Here is a 10344-nt window from a genome sequence, read left to right as displayed (position 1 = left end):
AGGTCACCGGAGGTCAAGGTAAGTTTCTCTCTTCCTCCCCTCTTTCTTCTCCTTCCTCCCATGCTCCTGTGCGCGGCTGCCGGCGACGAGAGTCGTCGATTTTCAGTCGGAAAAGGGACCTCTGTTTTGGTCTCCTTTCCGTGAACTTTTCCGACGCCGGCGATCGAAATTGACCGTCGGCCACGCTCCTCCGTGATCGGAGGAGTGGCCCCCATCGGCCGCCGGCCTCCGCCGCAGTGGCCGTGGCCCGAACGGCCGGTCAAGGTCGGAGGATGCCGGTCCTCTGTTCCGACATGGGAAGAACCAAGAAAAAGAAGAAAAGAAGAAAAAAGAAGAAAAAGAAAAGAGAAAGAAGGAAAAAGAGAAAAAGAAAAGGAAAGAAAAAGAAGAAAAAGAAGAAAAAAAAAAGAAAAGAAAGAAAAGAAAAGAAAAGAAAAAATATAATAATAATAAAAATAAAAAAATATATATATATATAAGTGAGTAAATAAATAAATAAACAAATAAATAAATAAATAAATAAATAAACAAATAAATAAATAAATAAATAAAAATAAAAGAAAAATGATGAGAGAGAGAGAGTTCCTCTCTCTTCTCTCTCTTCTTTCAATCTGAACCCTGACTTTTTCTCTCTGTAATTGAACTTTCTCTCTCTACTTTCTCTCTCTAGAATTTTCTCTCTCTAGCTTGTTTCTCTCTCTTGATGGATTTTTCTCTCTCTAAAGTTATCCTTCTAAGATTAGCGTAGGGGAAAGGCTTCATCTGATGATTCTGATCAAGTTTAGAGACGAGTCTGATTTTAAGTGAGATTTTGATTTTGGAATTTGTTAGATTTAATTTTGAATTAAAATTAATGTAAAAATATAATTTTGGATAATAGGCACGGAAGAATCTCCTAGAAGTTAGTCGATCTGTTCATTCAGTGCTCCGTGAAAGGTAAGTAATGAATCATCTTTTCGAGATATTTCATATTTATTCTGAAAATAAATAATTATTCTCTGAAATTATGCATGAATTACGAATTATATTTTGTAAGAAAGTACTTTTGAAATATTATGGTATGACGATTATGCACATGTTCAGTGAATTATTTATGGTATATTATGATACAAAGTGTTTTGATACAGATCGGATTTTTGCTCTCAGCCTAACTATGTTTCAGTGGGCCCCACCAATGGGGATTATACGTTGGTACTCAGTGGACCCTGCCAGTGGGGGTTGTGCGCTGATATTTGTGGACCCTGCCAATGGGGGTTGTGCGCTGGTATTTGTGGACCCTGCCAGTGGGGGTTGTGCGCTGGTATTCTGTGGACCCCGCCAATGGGGGTTAAACGTTGGTCATAGTCAAAGCTGTTGAGTTTCGAGTATTTTGAATCGAATCGAATTTATGATTATAATTATATGTGAATATTTGAAAATATTGGATCTGCATTAAATCAGCATCAAATATATTTTATGTTATTTGCAGCATTGTTCTTGAAAATTATATAATATTTGAATATCTGGTAGAGATACTTGTTACTTACTGGGCTGTCTAGCTCATTACCTTTCCTTCTATTTTTTTCAGATTCAGATAATTAATTTCGAGAGTGGGAAGAAATTTTGGGACAGAGCTTTTAGAGATGAGATTTAGCGTTATCAACTTGAATTGAACTTAGATCTATTGTTTTATTGTGTTAGCAAAAATTTTATTGGATGTAAGACATTTGATTTAATTATTTGAATTATAGTTGAATAATAATTATTTGAATTTATTCCGCTGTGATGTATTGATATCGTGATGAGATGCCTTGCATGCTTATGGAGAGAGTTCTTCATGAGTATGCGGCGGTTGTCGCGATCCTCGATTCAAAATCTCGGATCAGGAGCGTGACATATATATACTATAATAGGCACTTCACATGCCCATCTGCACATTCTACAATAAAAATGCAAGCTATGAAGATTCCCCCTCATGAGTTAGCGCATGATTGGTCATCTCCTTATCATGTGCAAACATAAAAAAATCAAGCCACATGACTGAAAACAGAGTATTGTAACCTTACATTTACTCTTCCAACAATCTGCACGGCAGTTATCTCCTAACCAGATTACAAATCATTGTCCTCTTTCTATTTTGAGCGATGTTACAGATTGGGTGTAAATACAAGCAACCACCATTTTTTTGTTTTTAATCCTGACAAAAGGAAACTAAAAGAAGAAAGAAAAAGTCACTGCTCCATTTTTGTGTAGACTGCATTGGTTTCTACATACTTTCAACATTGCAGTCTCCTGGGCTCAAAAGTGACATCAAATTATTCCAAATGTACTAGTTTCAAAAATATTGGACTTTCTATATTCACTTTTAAGTCATTTTTTATATGCATACAAAACAATATACATCAATCAAAACACATGGGCCCAACCCATCCCAACCTCATGCTGCCAATATTAAATCAACATACCCAAGCATGCACATGATGCGATGCACTTGTCAATTATCACTTTTGGCCCCTTAAAGCCATCCACATCTAATAATTTTTCTGAGTAAACAAGAAAGCAGTCACAATATCTTCTATTTTATTTACAAGAATTCCAATTCCCATATATTAAATGGTCTCTTGGTGTGACAAAAAAACACACATATGTTACAATAATTACTCTTTCATGGTTGGGAGAAAAGTAATAATCAATAAGATCAGGGGCATCCTTGGTGGTTGGTACCTTGTAGAAGGTTGTAGCAGTGGTGGTGCTTGGTGAATGAAGGGAAAAGGCAGGGGCAGGTAGTTTTCACTGTCTACCAAGTGGTAATATGCTACAAAAATAAGCACAGAGGAGATCACTCGTGATCTAATCTGAGCATCTAAGCCATGGACAACAGCATGTGCCCCTACCATCCATGTATCGGATTCTCCATCACTCACAAGTGTCAACCACCACTCAGAAATAATAGTATATTAAAAACCCCCAGAGAGGGACTATAAACAAAAAGTAGAGGGATTACAAACACACACATGCGGCCCTCCCTTTTTCTTGGTTCTATCGAGGCCAAATGCTCCACTTGAGAACATAACACCATTGTTTCGAGCCAAGCTCCTCGTCTCTCCTGTGCTAGAAGGAGCTAGGAGCTATCCATCTGCTAAAATCTCAAGGACGACTGCTCTATATTTGGAGGGCATTTCTTCATCACCAAGTAAGTTGAGAAAGAGGAGGAAAAATTCGTTCTTTTCAGCAAAGATCTATTCTTTCTGCAGTTTTCGCTGTGATTTTACTTGTTTTTGGGAGATTGTTACTTGTTAGATCTGTAAGTTTGGCTTGGGACTCCGAAATGAACTAGTTTCTAGAGCTTTGGAATGTGCTTTTGTGATTATTGGGCTTTTCTTTGTGTTGATCTTGTGCCTTGTTCGGTAGCCATAAGAGAGAAGGGCAATCCGTAAGGATATGCGTTCCTAAAAGGAACAATTTTGTTCAAAGGTTTGGTGGACAGGGCTTTCATCTTCTTAGATCTTGTTTCATTCCAGACCTGGATCTTTTTTGTTGTTTAAAAAGTCCATTTTTTTCATTGGTGTTGCTGTTTGGGTTGGCTTTGTTTTGAACAACAACAGAACTGATGAACTACTGGGAGGTAATGCAGGGGTTTTCCTTTCCTTTCTTCCGCTGCATTGTTCAGTTCTGAAATCTTCGTGGAAAAGTTGGAAGTTCAGAAGAGTAGGGCCCTTGTTTTTCTGGTTTAATGGTGCTTCTTTGAAGAATTCTGTAGACCTTTTAAAGGGCCTTCGAGGTTGTGACTAGAAACTTGCTAATTCTAGTGGGAAATTCTTGTGCTAAAATTGTGTTATTTGAAGATGAAGTTTATCTGGCTGCTTCTTATGGGACTTGCATCTACTTTGCTACAAATTGCACAAGCTCAAGCACAACCGTTTCTGATTAACTGTGGTTCCAATTCTAGCACAGATGTCGACGACAGGAATTGGATTGGAGACTCGACCTTTGGTAATAATTTCACACTGAGCTTTCCTGGAATTATTGCATCAACTGCCACAGTCGATGGGGAATCTAGCTACCGATCTTTGTATAGAACTGCCAGGATATTTAACATGACATCAGACTACAACTTCAGTGTATTTTCAGGGAATTATTGCATTAGACTTCATTTCTATCCCTTCTCATTGGAAAATTTTAATGTCAATGAGTCGGCATTTGATGTAACAGCTAATGAGCTGAAGTTGGTTTCCAAGTTCAATGTCCCTGGAGAGATCTCCTGGAAGAACACGAAGAGCAATTCTGTGGTCACTTCTCTAGTTAAAGAATATTTTCTTAATGTCAGTTCGAATGAGCTGCGTATTGAGTTTGTTCCCAACTCTGGATCGTTTGCCTTTGTGAATGCAATTGAGGTCATCCCGGTTGGAGATAACTTGTTTGTTGACTCGGTGAACAAAGTAGGAAGCAATGGTTTAAAGACTTCCCTGAGCATGAATGCCCGAGGAATTGAGACTATGTATAGGTTGAATGTGGGGGGACCTGAACTTAATTCAAGTGAAGACCGAGGTGTGTGGAGAAAGTGGGAGTCTGATGAGAAATTTGTGTTTTCCTTGAATGCGGCAGCAGCAATCAGTAATGCTTCAAATATAAGCTACATCTCTAGCAACGATTCTCTCATTGCACCCCTCGTGGTTTATGAAACAGCAAGGATGATGACCAATAATGAAGTTGTTGAGAAAAGATTCAATGTATCTTGGAGATTCGATGTGGACCCCAACTTTGACTACCTTGTCCGACTACATTTCTGTGAGCTGCTATATGATAGAGCAAATGAGAGGGTTTTCAGAATCTACATTAATAACAAGACAGCAGCTGAGAACTATGATGTCTTTCTGAAGGCAGGGGGGATGAACAAAGCTTACCATGAAGACTATGCTGATCTGGTTCCACAACAGGTAGACACTCTTTGGCTTCAGCTTGGTCCTGATTTGTCAACTACCGCTTCAGGTGTTGATGCACTGTTGAATGGAGTGGAGATCTTCAAGCTGAGCAGGAATGGGAATTTGGCTCATGCTTCGGAAAGGATCACTGGTGAGGAAGATTTGGCTGATAAGAAGCCAGAGAGAAAAGGTCTTTGGGAAGCCATCGGTGTCAGTGGTGTCTCTGTAGTCACCATCTCGATAGTGTCTACACTTCTCTTTTTCTGCATTCAGAAGAAGAAAGCAACATCTGTTAAGGAGATTCCTCCCGGTTGGCACCCACTTTTCCTTCATGAGACTATAGGAAGCACCACTGATGCCCAGGCATCTAAATCTCCTCCTGTAACCAATAACGGTTCATTAGCTTCTAATAGAATTGGAAGAAGATTCACATTATCAGAGATTAGAGCAGCAACGAGGAACTTTGATGAGTCTTTGGTCATTGGAACTGGAGGTTTTGGCAAGGTCTACAGGGGTGAGATTGAGGAGGGGAACATGGTAGCAATCAAGCGGGCCCATCCACAATCTGAGCAGGGCCTAGCAGAATTTGAAACAGAAATTGAAATGCTTTCAAAGCTCCGGCACCGACATCTTGTCTCAATGATTGGATATTGTGACGAGCAACAAGAGATGATCTTGGTTTATGAGTATATGGCAAATGGGACACTAAGAAGCCATCTCTACGGAAGTGATCTGCCAGCACTTACATGGAAGCAGCGGGTGGAAGCATGCATCGGAGCTGCTCGTGGACTTCACTATCTTCACACTGGAGCAGAGAGGGGTATTATACACAGGGATGTCAAGACAACTAACATTTTGTTGGATGAGAACTTTGTTGCAAAGATGGCTGACTTTGGGTTGTCTAAAGATGGTCCAGCATTTGACCATACCCATGTCAGTACCGCTGTGAAAGGAAGCTTTGGCTACCTAGATCCTGAGTACTTTCGAAGGCAGCAACTAACTCAAAAATCAGATGTCTATTCTTTTGGGGTGGTGTTATTTGAAGTTGTCTGTGCCAGGCCTGTAATAAACCCAAGCTTGCCAAGGGATCAAATCAACTTAGCTGAATGGGCACTCCGATGGCAACGTCAGCGGTCACTTAAGATGATTGTGGACCCCCAGTTGGAAGGAGATTACTCATTGGAATCCCTGAAGAAATTTGGGGAGATTGCGGAGAAATGCCTTGCTGATGAGGGGAAGAACCGCCCTACAATGGGTGAGGTATTGTGGCATCTAGAGTATGTCTTGCAACTACATGAAGCATACAAGCGAAGTGGAGATCAGGAGTCTTTGGGAAGCAGCGAGCTGGGATTTGCTGATTTGTCGTTCAGTCTCCCACATGTTACAGAGCAAGTAGATGATGCTTGTTCAAAGCCCTCGAACATCAAAGAAAATGCTATAGAGCCAATAGGAGAGGAACATTGTTCGGAAGACACCATTGGAGTTGTTGATTTCTCACAGCTGGTTAACCCTCAAGGAAGGTGAGTGCTACAATATTCCTAATACTAGAAATGATTCGTGCCTGATATCCTGTAATTGTAATTTCTTATTACAAAGGTTTCTTGGTCTATTATGTTCAAATAAAGTTACATTTTTGAAATCTCTTCTGCTTGATATAATCAACTGTGGAGATTTTAAAGTTTATTGTCATTTTGTTGAATGTAACTATATTATGTGATTCATTTGTTTAGTAGTTTGAAAGGTAATGCATGTTTACCAGATCATGTACAAAGGCTACTAATAATATACATTATTTATTTCTCTCGAACTAGTATTTCGTCTACTCAACAAATGCATGTTAACTTCCGACCCATATAATGGGCTCTAAGTAGAATTCGGCTGTTTTTAATCCTTTCTTCCTCCTTCCTGAATTTGCTCCACTGAGCTATTTATGCTCCTGCTTATTGCTAAAATTGCCATTATAACTTATGATCTAGAAAACTAAACAATTTGTATTGATACCAGATGTTTATTTTCAGATTGTTAAGACAGAGTATTCGATCTAGAAAACTAAACAATTTGTAATACCAGATGTTTATTTTCAGATGGTTAAGACAGAGTATTCTTCTGATAATTGGAATGGGATTTTTGCCTTTAGAAAGAAAGGCCCTATTACCATTGTAGTTTTCAGGAAAGAATGGATTGGATGTCCAATTAACAAGACCAAGGTCCATAATCTGGAAAGCACTCAGAAGACCTCCAAGACCAACTAAAGCTTAGTCCCATGGAACCACCATCCTTTTGATGAAAACCAAAACCACGTTATCACTATTCTTCTTTTTCAGAGATGCAATGCTTCTTTTCACAAGAAGAGAAGAGAATTATTTCTTTATCCGATCACGTAACAAAGCACAAAGGGGCCAAATTTTGTTTCAACTGCTGAATCAGAGTCATGATTTTGTAAGGCCAGCAAGCCAGTCTCACTGTAACATCCTCCTTAGAAACTAATTATTACTTTTCAGAAGTAAGCAGGTTAAAAATGTAAATGGAAGAATGATTACAATGTTTCCTGAAAGAATGATGACTAACAAACGCCCCTTGCTTGACAATTGACTGAAAAGGTGCCAAAATTCTTTGATTACCATGCAAGACACACTTTGTGGTTATAGTTTCTGAAATGCATATCATTTTGCTTCCTACCCCATGTAAAATTCCTCTTCGAAATTTTATTAACATGTTTCAGTCTGTGGTTTCCATTCTGGATTAAAAAGCTATAATTCTATATGCATTTACATGCTTGAGTTCAGCTGCATTCAAATGTTTACAAGGGTTATTCATGGCTTAACTATATAAATATATCTTTCTGTATCCGTCCATCTTTTTTTTCTTTTTTTAATTCGAGAAATGTTGGTCCACCCTGTAATAATCACGCAATGTTAAAGAGTGATATACAGCAGCATTTTCTTCATCCTTTTCTTCTAGTTATGTGCAGTTTATTCAATCAATCGGACCATGTACATGGGGCTTTGCTGTGTAAAGGATATGCTTATGGTGACAAGAAAATGTAAAATTACTATGGTAGAGACAAAACAAAAGGAGCACCTAATTGTCACTCCTCTTCAGATAGGATAATTCAATATGGTCTCAGCTCATTGTGAATTATTTTGAATTTCAAACCAACACAAATTTGGAAAGAGGCCATTGCTACCACTTCATAAATTATTGGGCAATACCACAATAGGAAGACTTGTCTAGTTGCATTAGCACATAAATTTTATAAGCGGCATTGCTGTTGCCAACTTCAGTGATGATTTCACTTATTTTTCATGTGTGTACATATTAAAGCACTCTTAAGACTACTATTTGATGGAGTTGATGTCATGGAAATGAGTAACAATTTCATAGTAGCATTGCTGAAGGTCATGGAATTCTGAGCTTTATATAAAATTTTATAGTGACAAACTTTCCATAACTAAGTTGTGCTTAGATGGGGGCATTCAGTTACTCTTGTTTTCTTACTTGAAAGGGAGAAGGCATGAGAATTATTTGGTATAAAGGTACTATATATAATGTGGAGCAATTAGAATTTTGAATTCATTCAAATGCTTGTCAATGCATGTTATTAGTATGTCAGATTAAGAAAATCAGAAGATCAGGTTGCTACTTGTTGCAGCCACAATAAATAAATGGACAGAAGATAGGTGGATTTGGATAAATCCCACCCCATCTATGCCCATACCCTCCCCTCATTAGTCCTATGGTGATCGGAATTGACACCTGAACTGCTTAGAAAGAATTTTCTGAATCTAATGAACTGGACGTGTGGTGATTCTGAAGGCAGATTAATAGAAAAACAGCAGAGATGGAAATTGACACAAAGATACAGTTAATTCCTCGACATCTATTTAATTAAAATTAAGTTAAAAGCATATAATGAGAAGGATGGATGTACCAGTTCCACTGGGAACAGCATTTCAACAGTACGTCAGCTTTGCGTATTTGTGACATTATCATTTTTGATTAAAATCATCCAAAGTTTCTCTCCAAGCTTTTGATTTAGTATTTATCTTGTACCGGTTAACATTTTATGTCTTCTATAAATAACATATTCACCGTTACTTTTATGCGTGGCATGCTCAAGGGGGTAATCCTACGTGTCCTTGATCATCAAACAGGATTCTTCTTTGTTGCGGCCAACTCCCTCATCATCTGTCATCGAGAATGAGCACCTACAAAATGAAGTCCACACTGATCGAAGTTGTCTCCGACGGAGATCCTACGATGCTTAAGTCAGAGAGGGAGACTAAACAACAGTAGAATGAATGAGAACGGTGACAGAGCTCAGCACGAAAAATGGCTTACCAAAACTTGTTGCCTTACCCTTTTTTTATAGAGTAGATCGTTGTAACTGTCGGATATGGTCTCGCATTTAGCTGCGTAGAATTACAGAACGATAATCTCATAGTGGATTATTAATCCCATGGATTACGCTGCGATATCAGTGGAGTAATCGTCCGTGACGGTTATGATATATTTAAATGAGTAGGCCGACTATGCGTCGGGAATCGATTGTTGGTTAGTAACTCTGAAATACTGACGGTCGAAGTAGTTTATTATCTGTAGAGTTTGAACATCGGCCGCCTACTGATCTTGATTCGGTGAGGGATGTTCGATTGGTCGGTCGAGAGTAGCATCGGTCTGTCGAGTTGATAATCGCTTTCAGGGTCGTCTTTGTTTAATGGGCCTGAGTCGGATGTCGAGCAGATTGCGTTGGAGATTGGTCAGCGTATGGAGGTCAGTTGGTTTTATCCCAACAGTTGCCCCCCCACTCCTGAGTCCAATGGCGAGTTGTTGCGTGCGTAGCCACGTGATCAGTTGTTTTGGATGAGAAGAGTTGTTATCTATCATGTCGAATCTTGGTTCTGCTGCTATATTCTCCAGAATACGGTCGATCATCTACTTTGTCGTCCTCGAACTGTTGCATCAACAGGAAGATCTGGTGTCAGGTGTCGTTTGTGGAAGGTGAGCCGACATCAGTTGTTACATTGGGAAGGCGAACCAGCGTCATGCGTTTTAATTCCGGCTTGTGGATTTCTGCCACGTATCGGAGTGTCATTGGGTCGGAGTTGTTCACGTGGATGGGGATAACGTGGTTTGATCTAGTGCAGGCACGTCGAACCGTCCGATCCATGGTCGGTCCAGATGTTGCCATGTGTCGTCATCCGACGTGATTTTTGATTCGACCGCTTTCATATCGGTCGTTGAGGGATCCTATATATAGGATCGCTTTCAGCCAAATCTTCGCTTTTCATTGTTTTTAGTGTTGGAATTCTGTCGGATCGTTGCTCCAACGTCCAAGGTTGTTGCTTCAGCTCAGGTTAACTTTTTTTTCGAGTCTTTTTCCTTGAAGTTCTTGTCTTCTTTAGAGTCATCCTTGAAGTCCTTTTCCTTGAATTTAAGGAAG

The 10344-nt window shown here is 39.3% G+C and overlaps 1 protein-coding gene across 2 annotated transcripts; it reads left to right on the top strand.

Moving 5' to 3' along the window:
• Nucleotides 1-3015: 3015 nt before the first annotated feature.
• On the top strand, nucleotides 3016-9212 carry LOC105049087 (probable receptor-like protein kinase At1g30570). Of its 2 annotated transcripts, none has more exons than XM_010928636.4 (3): nucleotides 3016-3172; nucleotides 3614-6421; nucleotides 9056-9212. In XM_010928636.4, exons 2-3 carry the CDS (start codon nucleotides 3825-3827, stop codon nucleotides 9195-9197), a joined length of 2739 nt encoding a protein of 912 aa, XP_010926938.2. In that variant the 5' UTR covers nucleotides 3016-3172; nucleotides 3614-3824; the 3' UTR covers nucleotides 9198-9212. The 2 variants fall into 2 exon arrangements, with proteins under 2 accessions (XP_010926938.2, XP_073117142.1); XM_073261041.1 differs by having other exon boundaries at nucleotides 3018-3172; nucleotides 3929-6421.
• The last annotated feature ends 1132 nt before the right edge of the window (nucleotides 9213-10344 follow it).

The sequence above is a fragment of the Elaeis guineensis genome, chromosome 7 (assembly GCF_000442705.2).
Source record: "Elaeis guineensis isolate ETL-2024a chromosome 7, EG11, whole genome shotgun sequence".
Lineage (NCBI taxonomy): Eukaryota > Viridiplantae > Streptophyta > Magnoliopsida > Arecales > Arecaceae > Elaeis > Elaeis guineensis.
Note: the sequence above shows the minus strand (reverse complement) of the source record. Positions and strands in the feature narration are given on the sequence as shown.